This window comes from Labrus mixtus, chromosome 16 (assembly GCF_963584025.1).
Source record: "Labrus mixtus chromosome 16, fLabMix1.1, whole genome shotgun sequence".
NCBI classification, from domain to species: domain Eukaryota; kingdom Metazoa; phylum Chordata; class Actinopteri; order Labriformes; family Labridae; genus Labrus; species Labrus mixtus.
In genome coordinates, this window is record NC_083627.1 from 22,656,912 (window position 1) to 22,681,171 (window position 24,260).

Sequence of the window (24,260 nt, forward strand, 5' to 3'; positions counted from 1 at the left end):
GACGGAAGGATGGAGAAGAGGGAGGTGAGTAATGTGTATTTTGAGCAAACTGCTGTCTTGTTGATATTAAAAGATCTATGCTGATGTGTGTTTGTGTGTGTTTGTGTGTGTGTGTGTGTGTGTGTGTGTGTGTGTGTTTTTGAAAACGGTAGATGTCTTAGCAGCCTTTCCGAGTGTTTTTTCCCCCCTTCGAGCAATTGTACCAGCCATCCTCTGAATTCTAACACCGGCCTGACTATGTCCACAAACACGCCTAAAAAAAATGTCATATCAACCCAAAAAAGCTTTAGGTGGCACCACCAAGTGTGTTACCCTGGCAACGACAAGGGACAACACGAAGACAAGCAAGTGAATTAAGAAGAACCTTCACCTTCAGGGGACTTTGTTGTGTCACTTAGCAGGTGAAGCTAGCAGAGCTAATGATAAATGTGTGTGTAGAACAAAGAACAGCAGAGAGTGAGAGAGAATATTGCATAGGATCCCCTGCTGAGAAGAGACTCACCAATGGAAGCTTTATCTTGTTTGAAAGGTTGGGTGGGTTGCGACGAGTGGGCCAATTAGGACGTTTATGAAGCAGCTGGGGTCCACTGTTTAAAGTTGGAGGAATTTAGCACAACAAAAGATGGCTTATGAAATCTGTAGCTTTTTAAATGTCATGAGCTTAGGGCGAGGATAATAAAATCAGAAACTTAAGAAATACCAATAAGACAACTGGACAAGTACATCATGGTTCTAAATGTTTTTTTTTAAATAAAGGCAGTGTGTATCAAATTTTACTTTCCCATATATTAAGCTATGTGCTTTACTCACTGGATAAATTTGAAGAAAGGTAGGATGGATGGGAATAGCTGCCATCTGTTTCTTTTTTATTAATATGCACCGTATGTATGTGAGACCAAGTGCGTGAGCTGGAAACCCAACAGATGATGGATTACCTTTTATATTTTCTTTTGGAAGCGCCAGGGCTCTTATTTACAGTTCTGGTCTGCTGCCTACACGCAGCTTTAGATCTTATTGGAGACACCATAAGACGACAGAGTTCCCTTATTGGATTATGGAGTAAAAGGATATTCTACTGTTGCCCTGCTCAGGAACAATTTATGTAGAGCGGCCCCGCCAGATGGCTGTTAGATGTCAAGACGAACAAATGGCTAACTTTCAATTAAATTTATCACTCCCTCCTCACAGCATACAGCCTTTTTTTGTTGAGGGAGACATCTGTGGGATAGTTTTGACTAAATGTCTGCCGTCTTTAACTGTGCAGAGGATTGCACCGTGTAGTGCAAATCGCCAACTGTTGAGATGCTTCATGTCAATTAGCCAAGATGCTGTCCCTTTTAGAATACACGATAACCAGCCAAGAAAAACAAGATCTGTGCTGAAATGTCCTCAGTCGAACGTAACACTATCATCCATTTGAGTTTGTATGATTGCCAATAGTGTGAAATGTATCTTTTTGCTCTCTTCAAGGTGAAATTACAAGCCACGGCACTAAACATATTACAGCCTCTCCTGCGGTGTAAATATCTTTAATACATCTGTTAGTCCAGAAGGTGGATTCATACCACACATCTGGGAATTGACACTAGTGCAGGCATCATGTTTTTGAATTATTACACAAGTAAGAATCATACAGAGGCATAATTAAGTCTTCAAAGCCCCTGTGCACCATGTGCTTTATTAGACCACCTTTCAACATGTTATGACACTCAACTGTAAGCTTTTAACCAGGTTGTTGTGTCGATGCTGAAGTACAGATTGATGCTTCAAGGTCAATTTTTCCAGCAGAGAGCCATTTCCTCCTACCCTTCCAAACTGGTAATTGGCAGAAAATTGGCATCCTGTCATTATCCATAACTCTACTGTTGTTGTTGTACTAATACTAATTCACTGTTGAGAGGATGGAAGGTGGTCTAAACACTAAGAGGGACTTCTGAGGACATATGGGGAGGTGTGAGATTCGCCTGAGTAGCTGCACCGACCAATATTTGTTGGGAAGGCAGACACCTGTGTTCTGACCTGAAATGACTCAGAGGGGGGGACGTCGCTCTCAGCATGTGAGACAGAAAAATGCCACTGGTGAGTAATCTGGCAGGGCTGATATATTAATCATTTCAAACCACTATATCCACACTTGTGTGTTAACATGCCTGCATATACATACACGTTAGAGTAAATGCACTTGCACACAAAGTACACAACTCCTCTGATAAACAGATGGACTGAATCGTACTAAAAAAGGCACACCGAAGTGTTTTGCAGTTGCTGAACTCACAGCATTTTTTTTTTCTCCGTGTGTCATTCCAAGTTCAGAAGACAGACTCTTACCAGGGGGACCCTTTGGGAGGATCACATTGTTCCCTTTGAAAAAGTGTCAGCTGAAGCACACAAGAACAGATCGTTCAGATCACTCCTATAAAGGAAACAGCCTCTTAACCATGTAAGTATACCCTACAGTGGGCACACTGTAAAAATATGTTCTTACCATGAACTGATATGTCACAATGTTGGACGTGCTTGACTTTGAATTTTATTTGCATGGATCTCCTTGGATCATGACGGAGAATAATGACTGTTGTCATACAAACTGTCATGGAAAAGGAAACCATTACGTCTGGTCCGTACTAACAATTTGAAAAGGGGCGAGTTGGAGGGGTATCTTATGATGGCCAGCGAACACACATAATCACGTAATCACACAAGCACTCAAGTCATGTGAGGGCAACTCCATCTTTCCTTGGCCTGTCCCTCCGTCATGCTGCGCCCGCTCTGCTAAACGGCGATAAAATTGATGAGCGACACCCAAATTAAAACGGGAATACAATTATGACACCCTCATGCCGTGCTCTTAATTAGTACATCTCCATTTTAATTAATAAAGCCTGTCAGCCTGACGGATATCAATAATTCAAAACAGACAGGTCAACAGAGCTTCCAAATTGATGGCCATAATTAGAAATGATGTTAGGAGAAGGGCCGTCTGCAGGGCTGGTTTTGTTTTTTAATAGGTTACACTTAAGAGGCACGTCGCCTCCCCACTGTGTCACAATGTCTTTGCCCCAAACCAAAACTTTTCCAGGGTGAGAGTGACATTAATATTACATTTTGACAGGAGGCAGCGTAATTATTCAACTAAAAATCCCTACGCTGTACATTCTGTACTCAAGATGTGTGTCTTTTATATGCAGTTCTGTGTTTTCGTCTGTTCTGCAAAGCCCAAAAAATTAAACTGTTAAAGACTAAAAAAACACACAAAACTGAAATGTTTTCCCTTTTTTTCTCTGCTTTGCTTTGGCCTTCAGGTGAAAAACAGAATGAAATTGAAAGCACTGCTTGATTGTTTGGTTAATTTGCCACTGCTTTATGGAAGTTAATTGACTTCAGATTTATACAAACAACAAAAAACAAGCAGTCCAAAAAAAAGAAAACACCCCAAAAGATTCAATCAGTAATCTACATAAATGTCTGCAAATATTTAAAATGACTAAACAATGTGAACATGTTCTTACATTTTCAGTCAAAGATGACTGTAAAAAGACAGTTTTTTTTGGCTGTGTCTATATGAATTGTGTAATTATCTTTTTTAGAGGGGGGTTGTTGTCACAGTCAGAGTAGCAAAACATACAGTCATAACAGGAACTTGAGCATTTTTTTTTTCACTTGATGTTTACTAATTTCCTGGTCATCTTTTCAGCTGACTTTTAATGTAGTATGGGCGGCAGTAGCTCAGTCTGTAGGGACTTGGGTTGGGAACCGGAGGGTCGCCGGTTCAAGTCCCGGTGCGGACCAAATATGGAAGTTGGTCTGGTAGCTGGAGAGGTGCCTGAGCACTGCCAAGGTGCCCTTGAGCAAGGCACCAAACCCCCTCCCCACCATCAGCTGACATCTCTCTCCTTAGTGCATGTCCATAGGATCCTGTTTGTGTGCATGTGTGTAGATACTTCTGCCTGTGTGTGTGTTGCATGACTACAGAGTGTAAAAACTGAAATTTCAATGAAGGTAAATCTTAGTATGTTAAACTTTCTGCAGAAGGTAACACTTTAACTTTGTACATACGAATGGGACGTTAGAGGTCATTTCAACTCCTCATTAGTGCTTGTTTGGACATCATGTGTGACACTTGACACTGACGTCAATTAGCACCACCTTGTATACCATAATGCACGTGCATCGATAGAATCAATTAGGGCTTTTTGTCCTGTAGCAATCTGTGCCATCAGTCCATTAAAGCTGGGGACTATGGATTAGTCTGAGGCAGCGGAGGGCCGACAGAGCCTCCTGTCACATAAACATTGGCTTTGAAGCACTTCACTATGTATTATGGATAACACGCGGGGAATATTGAACACAAAACTACCTTAAAGATACCACAGCAGCAATGTAGGGCTAATCAGCATACAAGTTACATTTTCTCTGCGGCTTTAGATTGATTCATGAAATTGCCGCTGTCAGGACGACACATTTTTTTCACGCTCCCATGACAGCCATAAAGAGTGTTCAAACTCTTCAGAAGCAGCGTTACATGTATATAAGACATCGATAACTGCAAATAGATTTTTGATGACGGCCTCAGAATGAATGATGCACATGATGAGTTAATTCCACGGCTGGCAAATAAAAGTGATCAGTAAACAACTTTAAGGCTGTCGAGCAAAGATCAACTGCAGGCATTTGTGCGCTAAATGGGAAAAAAACGGTGCAGATGTTATCACAATCGCTCCGTTCCTGGTAACTGATGTTGTAATTAGAATGCCAGATGTACAAACTTTCTAGTAGCTGCAGTCGTTAGCTTTGCATGTGAATATAAATCCTGGCTGGAGAGTACAAAAATAACAAGCATTTCCAAGGTCCTGTGCTTAAGAACAAAAAATCTAGTGAATTTAGGCCAACCATTCTCTAATCCACGGTTAACCATTCCCTAACTCACTGATATTCAGAAAGCTTAATTAAAGAGCCGATTTGCATATAAATTTAAACTCACAATTGCACTCCTGCGGCATCACAGGTGGTCGTTTTTTTCTCAGGAGCCAGAACTTGTCGAAAGCCAGCACAGACCGACTCGCTGCAGCTCCCACCAGTGTGCCCAGATATCGACAAAGAGTGAGGGCTTTGCCTTTGATTAGTCCATGTGCAATAAATCTAAAGCTGAGTTAACAGCAGGGTGGGCTGGGTCCATGCATATCAATTGTATCTGAGATTAGAGATTCAGTACATGATCGACCGAGGGGGGTTTCAAGCCCTGAAAAAACTCCAGTGTAATGTGGAGAAAAGAGAAGCAAAAAACAAATCGAAAGAGCCAATAAAATGTGATTTATTTATGTCGGTCAAGTTGGCAACTGTTTAATAAGATGCGGCCTGAAGAAGAATCTTCAAAAGCATTTCAATGGTAATCTATGCAACAGAAGGTGCTTTTATCTTATTTTGTTTTTTCCGCTGTGCGTTCATTCATCTTCACCTCAGCAAAGATCTCATTTTGTCCAATTATACTGAATTATACAAGACCCACATTACCGTGCAAAAGAAAGTACTGACTAAATTTAAATCATTTCAAATGTTTAAGCATATTCCTCCTGTTATTTGAAACTGTAAGACTTGATTTTAAAGATATTGTTCATCCTTTTAAAAGCATTGATGCACTTGGTACATAGATATGATCACAGAGCTTTTAACCACGTATGAGCCTGTGTTTAGGCCCCCACCTGGTCTCTTCAGGCTGTTCTTAAGCCAGGATTAAAAACTACATCATGGTTTCCCCACAAGGGCTCCTGGACATTGAGAGAACCTGTGGTGGTGAGCTCATACTGTCTAAGTCCACACACTTACATAAATCCCTTCAAGCTCACTCTAAGACCTGTCTCTATTGATCTCGTTAGTGTTAACTTTTAGTGTCGACTTTATCTAATACTCTACAAACTGCCCTGTGTACTTGTTCTTTTATGATTGAAGGTATATTTTTCACCATTTTTCTTTTTAAAAATACATTATATAAATTTTGATTCACCAGACAACACAAAAGTTGTCCAGAGGGTTTGAAATATTTGGAGTCATAACAGTGGCTGAAAAACAGGAAGCCCTTTTTAGATATGTTGGGCAACATCCTCTTATATAAACACAAGCATATTTCTATTAGATATTTTTAGCTATGTGCAGCTAAGCTAATCTGATAAAGTTTCACAAGATTGACTCAAAATACTTGGTTTGGTCAAGTAAGTATGTGTTTGGTTATATAAAGTTATACTATAATTATATAAAAGTACATTAAGTCTGGAGGAGCGAGTAGGTGAATGAGAGGGAAAAAAAGAGAGAGCGAGATCATGAGGGCTGTCTTTTCAGATGGTAATCCCATGGTTTCTGAACTCCACTGGCATCCAAACCAGGAAAACTGTTTTCTTTGGCAAACACTGAGTATCTCTCTCCCCCTTTCTCTCTCTCTCGCTCACTCCCTCTCTTTGTGACTCCCTCTCTGGAGAGGGTGCGCTCATGCACACACTCCATTCTCCCCTCCTTTCCCTTGTTGCGAAACTTAAACCTCCCTCACCACAAACACAAACACATTGTGCAAAAAAGAAGTAATATTGGTTTCAGTGTTCCAAAGAAAAATGAATATTTGACCATAAAAACAAACAAAACCATAAGAGGAAGGGAAAACAAACAGATCATGTGGGCATGCCACTTTGTCAAGAGACAAATGCTAATTAGACAGACCGACAGGGCCTATTTTTTCACAGGATGGGGAGTGTTTGGCCCTGTTCCATGTCAGGGTTGGCTGATGCACCACGCTCTGAGTGTGGAACACACGGTTGGCTCAGAGCAGTGAAGTAGGGTGATCTGCAATCACACTGATCAACAACAAAAATCATTGACAATAACAAACGGTTATTTTTGGGCATGGGATTGATTTTGAAGGGAGTCCCACCAGTTCTTTTTTTTATTATTCAAGGCAAATTGGAATGGTCTTAATAAATCCAATGAAATGTGGTCACTGAGTTGGACTTAAAAAAGGAGAGAAGACAACATCATAAAGGGTCACTAGAGGGTCTAGCTATTTTCAGAAAAGTGAGTAACTTCAGTTCATGGTAGAATAAAGAGGGCGGTATGCAGATGAGAAGATTTGAGCCCTTAGATCTGTTGTTTTTAGGTTTTGCAATAATAAGCACAGCACTCTCTTGATTTCCCCTTCAACTAAGGTTATACTTCACTTCCCCTGCTAGCAATTAGTCTCCAGAATGCTATTTGTCAAAAGCCAAGCCATTCGTTTCCACTGGTCTGCCCCTGCCAGCTCTTGTTACAATTGACTGTTTCCTGCGTGGAGAAAACATAAGCCCTGGGAGGAAGGAGAAGGCCCAGCAGCTGGCTAAGACCCTATTCTGACAATGTGCAGAGATGAACATTGACTGACCAGCAGAATGAGACGATAAATTTGTTGTAAACAAATCAAGAATCTGCCACAGCCACAAATTCCCGCTGCTATAGTATGAGACGCATCACAATTAAACATTTCAGCATTTGGGATTTAGGGCAATGCAGAAAATAGGCCAATTACTGAACGACACCTATTGATTTTTGGAGCAAGACATGACGAAATGAAGGTGAAGTAAATGTGCTGTAAACAAATACGATGAGGGTGGTGACTCAATAAAGCAATGAGACCCGCACCGGCTGACAGAACCATCAAATGTAGCGACACAAAAACCCCTGAGGTCTAACATCTATACAGCACAGTGCCATTTTTCCTCAATTTTTCCAATGATTGCAGATATGGCATTGGGGGCACTTCGGTGACTCCCCACTGAGGTAAGAAAACCTTTCCTATCTGGGTTACACGGGACCTGGAGAGCCATCAAACAGCCAGACATTTTCTCTGTAAATCACCAGCGTAGAGGGGAACTTTCTGAGAGTGCAATTAACAACCTCAAGGTCAGACTTCTCTAGAGAGTTAGCTTTGAAAAAAAATCCTCAGGCGCTCCCTCTCTCTTTTGCTGTTATCCTCTTAGCTACACATGCTCTCTCCATCTCCCTTACCCTCTTATCCTCCTCTCCACACATGTTCATTTCCTCCACTCTTTTTCCTTGTTACTCCCTAGTCCCCTTTTTTTTGCCATGCCTCCAAGCCTCCTTCCTCTCCTCCCCTTATCTCCATTACAGATAAACGTTGCTTTGTGGACGGTTGCGACACGGTTTCTTCCCCAGAGTATAGCAGCGACGAAAATGAGTCGCAGGTGTGCAGATGATGAGAGTCATGGATCTTAATCTTGAAGCAATAACACTGCTGTGTGCGCTGTAGAGGTTACTATAAGGATATCATGTCTGCTCCTAAGAATAAAGTTCCAATGTTCCTAATTGTGTGAGCCCATTTTATGAATTGGGCTGAAATGGATTATTGTTTTTTTTTGGTGATGTCCTTGGTTTTGCAGTTATTTTGATTTAGCACTTGACAAGCAAACAATAGATCCTTAGATGTTGAGGACCAGACTTTGAAGTGCAACACACAAAATAATTAGATGTCAAGTCTGTGCTCTTGGCCAGATATTGGACTTTTCATTAAAACATGAGAAAGTCTGTGAGGCTGAGAAAGGATGAACTGGTTGACATTTAACTATGAGGACATGTCAAAGAAAGAAACATAGAATAAGAGGGTAAATTGTGACTCTTAACCTCTGAAGAAACCTGGAGAGGCTAGGTTCTTTAATACCAGCTATTAAAACTAAACTGAAGGCCAAACTTATACACTTTTATACACAAGCAGGAAGATACCATTTAAATGAGTTTAAAGAGAGAAAATAATTGGATCAAATGTGATGGCTAAAATGTAATGACTTTTAATGAACTAAAACTTGCCCTAAATTTTTTGGAGTTATTGTTGACATAAAGCTATGCAATGGCCACACACCCAGGACATGTTTGATTGTTTCAATGTTTTTAACAAAGGTATTAAACCATGGCTGAAGGAGAAACAACATTGTTCTCACACCTAAACGCACATGAGCTCACAAATGTCTGTCGTATATTTTTCTCTCTGTAACTGTATTTTATCCCTGCTGCATTCACTGCGCTGTATTTATAACTGAACTCTTTTCTTTTTCTTACCCTTTTTATCTTTATCTGTTGTTTCTAAAAGCCTCCCATGGACAGGTGTTGCAAATTAGCATTTTGCTATAAACACTGAGAGCAGTGCATCTGGAACTTGTGCATGGTTAAATGTTACAGCACCAATGTTACTGTATGTCCATGTCAAATAAACAAACAAAACAAATAAATAAAGGTGTCCCCCTACACCCCTATTTTTTTCTTCTTCACTACTGGTTTGGATAAGATTAAATCAGAGTATAGACATGAATACATACTGCTCAATATACTGTATGTCACCTAAAGCAAACGATTAATACTTAGCCTTGATACAAGATAGCAATCCAAAAGCAAATCTAACATCTCCTCTTTGATTGTTTTGACTTAGTATGGGGGGTTTTGGCTGTCAATTCTCATACTCAAAATACACCAAAGATGTCTTGATTGGCAAAATGAAAACATGATGTTCTCTGGCACATTACTATTGACATTTTCTCTGTGGAGACTCTTGGATGTGTTATTGAAATTGGCGTGTGCAAACACTGATAACTGGAAAGACGGTTAGCTTTTGAAAGGTCACGGTTTCTCTTTATATCATCATTATTGTATGTTGGAGGGTTGAATCTGATTTATAAGACATTCCCCGTGGCTTTTCTTCTTGTCAAATTGTCTCATTAGGAGGATAAACTGCAGCTCTGTTCGTAAAGAGATTGTCCCTGAGCTGAGGCATCAAGCCGAACTTGTGCAAGGGCAGAGATATGATCAATAAGTCATTCCACAATAACCAGAGAGATACAATATTAAAGCAATCCCTATGCAGGGAGGTAATTATGGTGGGACAGGTGTAAAACTTCGGTCTAATCCATGGGATGGATCCCTTTTAAAAAGAGATTTTTCCTCATAATGGGCAACAAGAGAGCTAAAAATCAATGATTCATCAGCAAATAACTATTAAATTTAAAGGAGGGCTCAGGAAGCAGTGATAAAGCAGCGCATATATGCAACTTTTACGGTAGTTTTGCAGCAAGTCGTCATCGATCGGACTCCTCCAGCTTCACAAGGACGAGTAATGGGGAGTGATGTTCGATAATAAGTGCAGTGCTTTACAAGGTATTAGTGTTTCACATTTAATAGTGAGAGTGTTGTCGCTTTATTAGATGGCTCTTTGCTGCCATGCACTGCTGCCTATTAATGTTTAATTGCCCCATTGTGGACCAGTATCGCTGGCAGATTATGCTGACCATCTTAAAATAACATTTGTGTTGCTGAATGTGTACGGGAACAGGTCATGCACCACAGCATAATCATTTATTTATATAATGACCTGTGTCACATAGTGCAGGATCAGATGGATGAGAGTAATAGATGTTATACCACACACACATTTCAAGCTTTTTTTTCTCTTAATTCATCTTTGATTAAAGTATGCCTAACTCTATAATGCATTTGCTACTGAGCAGAAAAGACACAGGAGGGTAACTGATGCAATTCTCCACGTTAAGCTGACCCTCATGGCCTTGTGTCCATGTGGGAAACCAACAGTAGCATACCATTGAAATAATTTTAACCATGACCATAATTGCTTCAGCTAGTTAACGCAACTGGGATTCCTCCAAAAATGATATTTTGCACACACCCTTTCAAGTTTACCACAGAGATGAAATCTTACATTGAAGACATCTCAATTCAAAATACTGACCCTGATGTGGGGGGGTAAAATAAATTATAGCAAATGATAAAATATGCATACTGTATGTAATGGCACAAAAGTGAACTCCTGTCATATAACAGAGGTCTGCCAAAATGGCCTCGAGGATTAGATTTTTTTTTTTTTTAAATCATCCAATATAATCTCTGTCCTATTTATGAGATGACATATCTATGTCATAAACCTTCAATGAACTTTACAAGTCTGAACTCAAGCTGAACTCCCTCAAGGACACAAATCGGACCGACGCTGACACAGAACTGGTGTGCTCGTACACCTGCACGGCCACATAAACTAACGAATACACCATACACAGAGGGAATCTGTCCTACCTGGCGTGAGGGACATCGATGCTGGAGGAGACCACTTTGCGTTTCTGCTCCAGCAGTGACACTGATCGGGTGTCAGGGTCCCTGCTGGTGCGCTTTCCGTCTGCCAACCGAAGCTCCTCTGCTGCCTCTGGGCTGAGGGAGCCGCCTTCCACCTTCTGGCTCTCTGGAGCTCCGTTACTGAAGCTCTGCTAGAGACGGGTGTAAAGAAGAACAAGTCAATGACTGGGTAGAGTAATCAAGTACCAATGCCAATATAAGAAGAAGTAAAGTTTTTTTTACTACAGTGAGGTATGTGTTGTGCATTGATAATGGAAGCAAAAAAAAAAAAGAGTAACACTCAGAACAATGCCCATTTAAATTACCTAATAAAATGTAACTGAGAAAGTAAACAGAAAAAATGAGAAGACTGATTCCTTAACGCAACAACAGGTTTAAATTTAGGGTCTGGGTTTTGGATTTGGATGTTCAACGTTTGAAACCCAGATTTGGAGGTTTTTAATGTTTATATTTCAAATGACAGCACACATCGTCCAATATGGTTTATGAAACATTTCCTGCCTCTCGAGCTTTGAATAGCCTTTTCAAAACCGAGTGGAGAATGCACATTGGTTAGTTGCAAAAAATAAGCGGGTGTTTTGTGGCTAGACATTTTGCATATGAGAGGTTTACAACAGAAAAACTGCAAGATACTATTCTACTGTTATACTTTATTTTAAAAATAATAAAATACAAGTAAAGATATTGCAACGTACAATAGGAATAATTGTGAATCACTTAAAATGAGTTTAACAATGTTTTCATAAGCTAGTCACTGTTCTATTTGTGATGCCTACATGCTGCTGGTTTGAAATGATTGAATTGGTTATAGGAGCAGCAGCACAAAACAAAAGAAGAGATGTTTGTCTGTTTAGTTTGATCCACAGTAGCTTCAGCATAGTGAGAAGCTATTCTTCCTGGGGTCTGTTTACAATGTGACATTACAATTAGATTAGATTGTACACAGCTTTAAGCTTGGAAACATTTATGTAACACTGGACAACACTTTTTAACCCTTTTAAATGTTGCTTCTGCAGGTCATTGTTGTCATGTTTGACAGCTTGATTTGTGATTAAAGCTCTTCATTGGGTAAATTTGAATGAGCTTCAAATTCTATTTGCCAACACATTTCTAATTGGGGCTGATGTTGATTATTAACAGTGCAACAGTTACTGTAAAACCTGTACAACCTTTAGGTGTAGAGCCGAAAGAATCGGGAGTCCATCCTTTGCTCCTCTGAACTGTTAAGGCAACAGAACACCCAAATAAACACACAAACATATTCCTTAGAGCAAGACATAATTTTCCCGCCACACACATCTACCAACAAAAACTACTATTCACTGACACAGAGGCAATAACAAAAGAAAAGCATCTCTCTCATCAAAGCGCTCAAAAAACGCCCACCTGTAACAAAGTAAGAAAAAAAAGGCCGCCCAATATCATCTCTTCTCTTACACAACAGCAAAGAATGGCATCCCTCTACACACGGATACCTGCATGTACCTACGCACACACCAACACACAGACAAATCACTCTAGGTGATTAAGGCCATCAGACTCTTAGAAATACATTGAGAAACACCAAAAGACATCCAGAGTTTCACACATGGCTGCCTGTGTACACAAAGCATTGATGTCATGTAGGCCAGTGTCTATGTGTTTGTGTGCATGTGTGTGATCCTGATCACTATCTCAAAGCACTGTAACACGATTAGGCTTGACTGTGGAAAAGGCAATGGCACCCTGGTCAATCACTCACACATACATGCACACAAACACCACGAGAACAATTAACTTAGATTAATGAGGTTAAAAAAAAGACCGGAGAAATGAGTATCCTGCATCCCTCGTGATGGAGGCCGGTCACATGAACACTCAGTGGTCTGCAGAAGGGCTCCGTGAAAACACAGACTTCAGTAAAAACAACAAGATGGATTACAACCGCTCCAGGACGAGTGTACTCCACAGTGATACGGGCTCGTGAATGATGGCATTTCATGGAGAAATGAAATCGTGAGGCATATCGAATCAGTTGTGAAATTTGAGCTGCATGTGTCAGAGCTGGTGTCATGTGTACAGAGCAGGTACCCCAAATACCCCTCACTTCTCCCCCTCCTCCCCTCTTTTTCTTACTCTATCCCACTTACCAACACTCAGGCAGAAACTCATAACCTGCTTGCTTTGGGCAGTTTGTCAAGAGTAAAGATTCTTGAACATTTATGGGTCAAAGGTCATCATACAGCAAGCTGACACGGACCATAAATTGAATCCCATGGACCAAAAGTCATAAAAACCCACCGACTGTGTCTCCCTGCTCATATGGTCTTTTGTTGCTAGGAAGTATTTGTATTAGCACAAAGAGTAAAATATATTGTGCATTAGGAATGTTAATGTTAATCAAGAGGCTCTCACGCTGCACTGACTCAGCCTAACATGAACTTTTCAAAAATAACATGGGACTAATTCTGTTTTTCCCCCCTGTTTCTGTTTATATATATAAATATATATATATATAAATATATATATATATATATATATATAGACAGGAAATGTGGGAGAGAGAGAGTGGGGGCTGACTAAATGGCATCAGGACTGGGAAGTGAACCTCTGTACCTGGAGTGCCTGCCCCTGAAAAGTCGTTTTAACACCCTTTTTGAAGGCGTGCAATTTTCAAGTTGCAAAGCTGCAAATGTAACAGTACACAAGAATGTGTAGTGAGTTGCAAACAATAAATAAACTTCATGTACTGTAACCATCATTATAGTTTAGTATTAACAGTGATTATGAGAGTATTAGAGCCTAAGAGGTATATTTTTGATGATATTATCTGTGATCTCCGTTCTTGCTTCTGCTACTTGTTTTGTACCAACTGAGGTCCAAATCTGATTGATCGAAAAATATCAGAAATCTGGGTCCTGATTTTCCACGGAGTAGTTAGTGGTGGGTCCTGAGGCAAGACGAGTTGAGAACCACTGATCTAGAGAACATGTTTTACTTACTCTTTTGAGTTTAAGAACCCGCCAACATCTTTAAGAGCAGTGTATGATTCTTTCTCATTATATTTGCCAAAAATGTATGTCGTCCCACTCTCCCTCAATTTTAATTTTGTTCTCTCCTGGTTGATTTTAAACTAATTTTCCTTCACTGTACTGAACTGCCTCTCCATACCTGCCTGTTGAATCTCTCTTATTCCTGTTATTTGCATTTTTACAATTTTGCCCTCTTTGTTTGGCTCCTCTGTTGATCTCTGTTCTGTTGTCGTGTTGCTGTATTTACTTTGTCTGTCACAGCGCTTTTGTTTTTAAAGGTGCTATATAAATAAAGCTATTATTATTATGTGTGATCATGTGACGCACATTTTGCTCAAACTGCAGGCCTGAGGAAAAACTGCAATTAGATATTCTATTCAGCCCCAAATTACACCCTTGTAATTGCATTTAACTCCTGCAATGTTAATTTAGGATTTTGGCCGATTAGAGACATACATACTAAAAAGACCCTTTAGAATAAGAAACAATGGAATAGAAATATCTGTGTAAAAATCTGTGCTTGTGCATTCATGGCCTGCAATACTCTTTACCCCTAAAGATTACTCATACATCAGCACAGTGGGGGAACAGCATCCAGACTTGACCCTGTGGCCACTGTGCTTCATGCTGATGCTGCTCAGCCAACCAATAAGGACAGCCGACGCCGGCCTGCCTGGGACCAGCGCTTCAGAACAAAGAGTCACTCAGCTCCTGTCAACAAGCTTGCTTCATTGACTCCCACGACGACGACGTACGATCAACACAAACAACTGCAAGGACGACAAAAAGAGCCAGCAAAACAAAAACAAGTAGCGTCTCTTTTGTTTGCAGCGACAGATCTGTGTAAAACTGCACAAATCAATGAGTCAACAAGTGGTATCCTACTACCCCCCCCCCCCTTCTCAAATCAAAAATGGGGCATTCTGGGCAATAAGCCAAGCATCCAGATTCTTTAGAGGATGCCGCCCATTGCCAACCTGGGGGTGCCCGCTTTGTTGGCTGTACAGCAGCTGCTAAAACGGGGCGGCATGCCCTTACAAACAACCCCCAGTTCCAAATGTTTAAAGTGGCCAGCTCTCACTCACTACACATATGGGAATAGAGCACAACCATATTTAATTACACACAAAAAAGCAACACATAATCACATGTGAAGCCACATGCACACACACAGCAGACCCCTCCTCCTCATTTTATGGCTTGTTTTCGACCTCAGTGGGAACCGGGTGCTGAAAGAGACTTGACCATTGTGCTGACAGGAGCCCGCTCTCAGCCCCAGCTGCACCACTCCAGCCTGCTCCGTAACTGTAAGGCATTGTGCGACAGCTTTTGTGAGTGCAGCTCTGCATGCACAATTTCACAAATGCAAAACAACAAAACTCTTTGGATTTCTTATGTTATTTTCTAGCTTCTGCATTTGCCCTTGTTAAGGCCCTACCTTTCTGTGTGAAGTATCAAAACTTGTTTTTTTTCCCCCATTTCTAACTTTTGCACACAGGAAATGTAAGCAGCCAGCATGTGTGATAATGCAAAGTGGAAATACATTTTCCATTTTAGTGTTTGAATAAGACTCAAAAATACAGCCTGTTGAGATACTTAGTCAATAATGTCTCAAAATGTTAAACATAAAATAAGGAGACCTAAACCGGCATACTTAAAAATCAAACTAAGACTGTAAACAAGCCATTATTCAGTCACATGCTTTACTCAGTCACTCCCTCACTAAAAAAAGGACGGAAAAAACACAAATGCACACATCTCCCCAATGCCAGATTACTGTGATTTCATCCAAGATCTGTATTGTCTCCTCTTCCTTACACAATCTACATCTGAGGCCATGTGACACTAAGGCATGCAAGGATTTGAAAGCAATCAGGTCACTGCCAACTGAGTCCAAATCACGACTACAAATTTGGACATCATCAGAACTTCCTATTCTGCCTCTAAGGCCAAAGGAAGCCAACAATTGTTGTGTGTTTGTAACACAACAAGAGCCTTTGTGCAGAATAAAGCCAGATCATATTAAAATCACAAGATGCAATATCAATCAGTGGAAATGTCCATAAATATGGCAGTTCCTTTCATTGCATTCAAATTTGCAATAACAAATATAGGCTAAAATGATGTGCAATAATAAATATGATATGTACAGTTTAAGCCCATGTGCAAAATCCTCACACCGGCTCTTTGCATTGGTTCAAAACGCTGCAGTCAGAGCGTGTTTGTTTGCCTCGGCTTACCCACCCACATAAACATTGCGCAGGCCTTATCAAGCCCTTTGTCCCATATATATCTAATGTCGCAAAATGTCATGACAACTCGTTTTATTAATACGATATGCATGCAAAATAACATCGTATTTTTTTCTGAATAGCGATGTTATTGCCCCCGCTGTTTACATCTTCAGTGTGTAGAGAAGAGAAGGACAGCGGCGGTGCATGAAGCGGTTAAACGCTGCAAAACACCGCACAACAACAGTGAAGCGCAGCTGCCGGCCGGGGCGATTTACCCGCGCACACACACTCTCCCACACACACACACACACACACACACACACACACACATATATATACATACACACATACACACCTTCAAGCTGGATTTGAGCGGTCCTTTGACTGCATTGTGGTTGAACCCAGCGGCTATTTCTTCCTCGGTGAACTCCTTGAGGCTCCCGTCCTGCATGAGCACCGTGTAGACGCTGCGCCGGGCTTCTGCGGCCGAGGACACGTCTCTGTTTTCCTGCTTCACCGCCTGGACCACCCCTGACACCGGGGCACCGTCCCCTGTCGGACTCGGCGCATAAATGCGGCTGCCGAGGATCGACCGCTTCACTAAACGCCTCGTTTGCATGTCTATAGCTGTCTCACTGAATGTAAAAACCGGCGAACCGGTGAATTTTAGACCATTAAACGTCGAGTTATAACCGGGTAAACAACGTCGAGAAAAACAGAAAACCGCAGCGGGTAGACTACCTGCTCCAACAGCCCCGATAAAATGTTAGAAAGCGACAACATACTCGGGAGGAGAGAACTCCAAAAAAAAGCACCGGACTCAAAAACGTCGGGAGAAGTTTGAATAAGCACCGGACTAACAGCTCACAACACGAAAACGATTCATTCCCCGCCTGACAACCTCCACATCCAACCGGCTACCAATCCTCCACCGCGGCTCGACCTGTTTGTTTTCCTCACTGCTCCCTGTGAGCCGAGCCGAGTGGCGGGAAAACACGGAGCACCGTCACATACAGGAACCGGAATGACATTTGTACACGATTTAACAACTTGGCGGCTTGTGCGCGATACATTCGATTTGGTATTGAAGAAAGGAAGAAAACACGTCGAATAATTTCACCTCACTCAACCCTGTACGCTGACATGCATCGACAGACGTTTAACACGGTGGTAACCACGGCCGTTATCTGACTCCAGTTCCAGTTGCTGCGGTATCCAGTCCGGGCGAGCCTCCGACCGGGTAGAGCCTCTACCGGCGGAATGCTGCCTGTAAACATGTGCGGTCCGGCGACGAAGGCGGGCTGCCATTGGTCGGCTCAGTACACGCCTCCATAAGCTCCCACCGCCTCCCCTTCTCCCCCCGACAGAAGGTAATGCAAGCCGGGAGGATGCTCCATTCAAAACAATGACGCAAGGATGTAGAGGAAACGAGAAGGGAGGGGGGTATAGCAGGAGAGAAACTGAAAAATGAGAATTTAGGCTAAGGAAAGGAAAACTTATGAGACAGGCAAGCTACAACTTAGTTGTTAAAGGCGTGCGGCCTACTTTCCAGGTGCCATGGGATTCCTAAATGACTCTGATCTGGTTCTGAAACAGAAGTAATACACTGGACTGCACTGGTCTATTTTTGAGAATGTAAACAAAAGGACCAATACTTAGTTCCTTAAAGGTATTTTTTAATGAAAAAGGCTATTTATTTTTGCATAATGCGTTAATTTGAACATGATCAAATAGTCTGCACTTTAGGTGTGTGCTATTAAGGACTTTATTTGCCCATTCAAATTTCAGCTGACGAATTTAGCAAATACTGTATTTAGCTAGATGCAAATTTAGGCTTCAATAGCCTACATGTGTGATCCTATGTCAGCCGATAGGCACAATGCTTCCTCTTTCTTTTGCTGCAGGGTAATGACAATAACAAGCCAGCAGTCAAATTTAACTTTTTTCTGTGTTGTGTTACAAAACAGAAGTCTCAGGCGGCTGGCACTCTCATGCGTCATTCTGCACTTAAAAAAAAGGAACATGAAATGTAATCTCAAGCTGTGACAATAGTCGATGCTGTATGAGACACAATAATATATCAGATATAAATGTGTGCCTTCTCGTTAGTGACATACAATGCTTTGATAAATCAAAGTTTACCAGGAGAAATCCATCGGGATTGTCCCCCCCCCTCCCCCAGTGTGGCAGAGCGAATGTCCCAACCAATGTTACCACAGTAACAAATGGCCTAATTAATGTCAAACCTAATGTTTTGAAAAAAATCACATTCAGCTTACAATCTTTTAACTTGACAGCAACCAGAGTGGATAAAAAGACAAGATGGCTGGATTTATTATAGATATATTTTAATAGAACAATTCATGTCATAAAATATTTACATGCAGAGAATGGAAAAGCAGAGTGGAGAGACAGATGTGGCCATAATTTCCAAAGCAGGCTATGCCCTGTGATCAAAGGCAGATGTCAACGTTGATGTTGTCTGCTGGTCGTAGGGGGAACAAATAGTCTCATTAGTGGAGCTGAAGGAGAGGCAGCACAGGAACATCTCTGAACCTCCACCACACCTCCAAGAGGATTGTGTTTTTACGAACAAGATAGACAGCTAGAGAGAATGTGTCATCCTGGGGTATGTATCTATTTATTAACTGTGTCTATGTGTGCTTGTTGTCCTGATTAGATGTGGCACCATAAACGTCCACTTTGACAGATTATTTCCTTTGAGGTCATTTAAAGCCATCTGTGATGACCATTATATCTGAATGATGGCACCATCTTGATACACAGGCACATCGCTTGGTTGAAATAATCACTACATTTTTGCTGAGGGGAACATAACAATGATAATTACTCTTTGCAAAAATGGAACAGAATTTTTGAGGGGGTTCATCTACCCATTTTTACATCATAGAATTATAGTACTAGATTCCATGAAGAAATCCTCTGCCGAGAGATATAACAGAATTTCAAATGCCTGATATCATTAATGAATCTAAAACCAGTCGGCGTGGGCTCGCTCTGTTTGTCTGAGGCGACAACAAGCTCCGGCATGTCTTATGAAACTTGAACCAGAGCTGGAGTTGTTGTAGTGCTGTAATATTATGCTGTGGGTGGAAACAGATGACACCAATAGTTCTGCAAATGGTTGAGATACTGTAGCAGAGAAAGAAATATTTACAGCAAAAAAAAAAAAAACACATTTCCATTGAAACAGTAATGAGGCATTAAATTCAGTTCTTTAAATAAAAGTACCACACTTTCTTAAAATGCATGTACCAAAACATTGTACCATATTTCTGACATGTGATTGGTTACATTATTTTGGAGAAGCAGTACAAGATAAAAAGCCTCCAAAGACAATATGAAATTCACATCTCCTGAAAACAAGCCAGACATATATCAGTGCTCTGAACAGAATTATTCTAAAATGATACCACTCTGGACGTAAGCGCACGTAAAACTTCCAGCGAGTAAAAGTTGGTTAAAGTAGTGCTCTAATTATATACTATACAAGCCTCGGTTGGCATGTCGTCGGTACAACCTACAAACAGATATGTTTCCCCCCCCCCTCAGAGTGCTACTATTAAGTTACAAAGCATTAAATATTCAAATTGTGCAGAAACATTACTGGATTGTGGCGATGCTTTCATAAATGCAGTACCATGATATGAAAAATTGTGCTTTAAAAATCATCCGGGATGCCAACTCAAGACTGTACAACTGTACCAAAAGTAAGCTCCAAAGACACTCTTTTTTTTATAGCATTACACGGGTTATGGATTTGATTTGACTACTGAGCAAAATGAAAAAAAAACAAACATGTTCTCATCCTATGCATTTCATAAAAAAAACAACGTATAAAAAAAAAATCAGGGGAACGCGTACCTTTACAACTGTCGTATATCACAGCTTACTGTCTTTTCCTATCTCAATGAAAATGCTAGAAATGTCTAAAGAACCCTACTTACTCTTCTCTCAGACATACTGTGTAACATTTTACAATTACACGGCAATATGTATCTTCAAATAAATAAGAATTTGACAAAAAAAAGTGTCGAGAAACACTTTCTGAATGTATAGGGAAACTGGGAGCTTGAGTGACATTTAGTTTCTACTTTCATATCTCCTGCCCGTACGTTTTTAAAGTCATTACTTTTGCTGAGAGTAGTCCCAATAAAAGACAAATGTATTTAGCTGTCAACAAGGCAACATTTGTACTTGATGGTGTAATCTAACAAAGGCTATATTTGTTTTAAGACCTCACAGGAACAGAAAGCAGAGATTGCACAGTGGAGGTGTTGCCAACCAGACACAAAGACGCCTAAAAATACACCATCTGACAACTCAATAAAACATGACACTGAGTCACCTGGAGGAAGCTGAACAGTCACTAGCAGCTGCAGAAATACCAACAATGTTACCTTCATACAGTACAGTAAGTGCAATGGATTTCATGATTATATGGCACTGATTTCTTGGGACACAAACACCGTCCTTAGCTAACCCCTTAAATTCGGCAGGAGGGTTCGATTATTATTACTCATCTTTCTTTTTAAATTAGGTATTAATTCATGTGTCCATGGCACTCTTCCACATAATTAATGCCCGATAACTGGAGGTACTACAGTTCCTTTTCTGGTACCAGTATTTGTGACATTCACCCTGGTTGATAAATTAAAAGTTCAGATATGATAAACCGTACCCAAGCTGTAAAGAGGACGCTCATGCCTTGATGATGTTTTAGAACCATTTTCTGCTGTTTTTTCCCCCAAAGTCATGCTCCAAAAGCATGCTGGGTAGCAGGTTCAAAGCACTACAGTGATGTCTGTAAAAGATGTCAGTAAGGAGGGCGATTTAGAGACGGGATGCTTCCCTGCTCAAACCCAACTCTCCAACACTCTCGTAATCAGGCTCCGTTTGTGCAGCGTCCGACCCCTCGGCCCCGAGCCCGACCCCGTGATCATCGTCTGAGCTGCTCGTCTTTGGCATGCGAATGGTTTCATAGCAGGGGTCCGTGTTGTCCGAGAGGGGGTCTTCCCCCGGTCTGGACTCTTCGGGCTGGGTGTAGATGTCTCTGACGGTGGCGTAGAGGTCACTGGAGGAGGAATTGGGGACCAGACCTTTGAGCTCTGCGATGCTGCTGTAGTCGTGCTCTTTGTCTTCCTCGTTCAGGGCATCGTCACCGTTTGTTTTGTTGACTGTAGAGTACACTGCAGACTGTAGGACACACAGGAAACAAGATTCATGTGAAGAGACATTATTTAGGTTATTAGTTATAAGAGTAAAGTCACAAAGTATGGTTACAAAGTTCTTGTGCACATTTTTTTTTTTTTTTTTTAAGATTTATTTTTGGGCTTCTTGTGCCCCCAATGGAGAGACAGGACAGTGGATAGAGTCCGAAATCAGGGAGAGAGAGTGGGGAATGACATGCGGGAGAGGAGCCACAAGCTGGATTCGAACCCGGGCCGCCCGCCTGGAAGACTACAGCCTCCATACATGGGGCGAGCGCACTAACCACTGCGCCACCAGCGCCCCTTCTTATGTACAAATTTGAGTTATTTGTTTTTTTTACTTAATTCACGAATCGTTTCTTTTCATACCACCTCTCACTTCTTCTCCACCAAATCTCAGAGAGAAATACTCTACTTTAACTTATCACATTCATATGACAGCTTTTGTCACTTCACAAAATGACTTTCTTGACAATTGCTCATGTAATGTTTCCATTCATGGTTCCAGCTTTCAAATGTGTGAGTTTGCCGCCTTTCATTAATTTTTGTAAACGTTTATTTTGGGGGCTTTTTTTGCCTTTATGTAGAGAGATAGGACAGTGGGTAGAGTCAGAAATCAGGGATAGAGAGAGATGTGAGAAAGAAGCCACAGGTTGAATTTGATCTCGGGCCGTCCCCTTGGAGGACTACAGCCTCTGTATATTGGGCGTGAATTATCCACTAGGCTACCTGCACCCCTCATTCAATATTTTTTTTTAATGTTTTTGTAATCATTCAGAGGCGTGGACTGTTGGTTGGATCTAATTAGCGTTTTTTTGGTGTTACTTTGGACCCTGGCTGGGTCATTGTGACAACATTTCTAAAAAAAATTTTTTCAAAATCTCTCCAAACCAAACAATCACTCCATGAATGAAGAGATTTAGAACAGCTTCAATTGAAAATGAAAATAACAATAATTTGCAGTCCTATACAAACATTAGCTATATCCTAAACAGCAACAACAGCGAGATCAAGCTTCACATCAATGTACGAGTAATACTATATAATGTTAGATTAACAGTATAACAGGCTCAGGGCACATTTTTCTACTTGTACTTTAAGTACATTTTCATGATTATAATTAAAATCTTAACATTATCACTTAAATAAAAGACATGTACTGTATACTGCATCTCGTATGAATTGTTATGGACATTGCTTCATTTCATTAGAAATAGAAATTTAACCAACAAAGAAGAAATTCACAGATGCATTAGTGCCAAAAGCTCCCTGCTAGGATTTCCCCTCATAGCCTAATGTTTGATGTAGCATAACTATTCACCAGTTTTTTTTTCTTCTTCTCTTATCTTTTCTGTGCTCTCAGCATTGGCATTCACAGTGTAAAGTGCTGCTGTCTCGGGACTGGAAAAACTGCAGTTTGGGGAATAAGGGAGCTTAACACACACTTACCTCATTGTCAGACAGAACGTGGTTGTGGAACCCCGGTGCAGGAGACAGAGGGGAGTGTAACTGGAGGAGAAAAAGAACAAAAGGATAGATTTAGATATGGCAGCCGGTGTGTGAAAAGAAAAGCCTGAGTGCAGAGTCAGGCGTTTTTTTGTAACAGACCTCGGGGCGACAAAGTGGATGCTTATTCTCTTGTTAGAAACATTTGAGGGGTTGTCACACATGTCTGTGTTAAGATAATTTAGTGACATCTCCATGTTGAGTTCAACATGTTTGCTGCTGTCATGATAATGACAGCAGCAAACTGTGGTGTGGTAACAGAACATTTTGTAGCAACTTTGAGGGAGTGCAATTAGGATGTGACAGTTTTTTATTTATACACATTACTGTAAAATGCTGACAAACTAAAGACAAGTTACATACCAACATACCAACTGATGGAAAGTCTCTGCACATGTCTTAAAAGAGCACATGGTAAGTAATCAATACGTGTACTATGGAACTATTCCCAGCAGTGGCAGAGAAACAAGAGTCGCATTTGCCATTTCTGTGGAAATACATACAAAGCTAATGTTGTATATAAGCACCGGTTCATTAAGAAAAGTATTGAGTGAAAGTCAATAGGCAGCGACAGAGAGTGTGATGTTTATTCTGCATGGCTTCTGTCCGCAATATGACCGATGAGGGAGCCATTAATCAACAACGCACATCTGACAGGAGCAGCAAACACCTCAGGAGTCTAACGAGAGCCTCCATATTACTGCCAGCGTTGACTAAATAGTTCAGTTCACATGAGGTTTCTCTTAAAGGGGGGAAAGACACTTTTTGTGCAATTTGTCTCAGATTTGATAAGTCCTTGGATAGAAGTGTAAAGGTTAATGTTGATGCATGCTGTGCGGTAGGAGCATGTACATCGCTTATATGGAAATTACACCCAAAATAGATCAAACACAGTCTTCTTTGAAGCCACTTTTAAAAAACTCACTATTTTAGACGAGCTTTTTATTGATTTTATGGTTTTATTGTTTTATTTCTATGCGTTATGTTCTGTTGCCTATTGGCTTTTAATTGTATATAAAATTACTTTGTAACTTGTGCACTATATAAATAAAGGTATTATTATTATTAAACCAAATGCACAAAGAAGCCTAAATATCAGTGTTAGCTTCAAACAA

General features: G+C 40.8%; 2 protein-coding genes across 4 annotated transcripts in view; both read right to left on the reverse strand.

Moving 5' to 3' along the window:
- Nucleotides 1–17,622, reverse strand: part of znf704 (zinc finger protein 704) — a 46,559-nt gene extending 28,937 nt beyond the window's left edge. Inside the window, exons 1-2 of one of the 2 annotated variants that reach the window (XM_061059133.1) lie at nucleotides 16,764–17,622; nucleotides 11,107–11,291 (exon numbers count right to left, since the gene is read on the reverse strand). In XM_061059133.1, coding sequence (XP_060915116.1) covers nucleotides 11,107–11,291; nucleotides 16,764–17,027 — 449 coding nt within the window. In that variant the 5' untranslated portion in view covers nucleotides 17,028–17,622. Of the gene's footprint in view, nucleotides 1–11,106; nucleotides 11,295–16,763 lie in introns of both variants that reach the window. The other variant, XM_061059132.1, reaches the window with a different exon arrangement.
- Nucleotides 17,623–18,743: 1,121 nt separating this feature from the next.
- pag1 (phosphoprotein membrane anchor with glycosphingolipid microdomains 1) overlaps nucleotides 18,744–24,260 on the reverse strand; it is a 58,953-nt gene continuing 53,436 nt past the window's right edge. For both annotated transcript variants that reach the window (XM_061059138.1, XM_061059137.1), the window contains 2 exons: nucleotides 23,089–23,148; nucleotides 18,744–21,625 (listed from right to left, as the gene is read on the reverse strand). In XM_061059138.1, coding sequence (XP_060915121.1) covers nucleotides 21,263–21,625; nucleotides 23,089–23,148 — 423 coding nt within the window. In that variant the 3' untranslated portion in view covers nucleotides 18,744–21,262. The remainder of the gene's footprint in view (nucleotides 21,626–23,088; nucleotides 23,149–24,260) is intronic.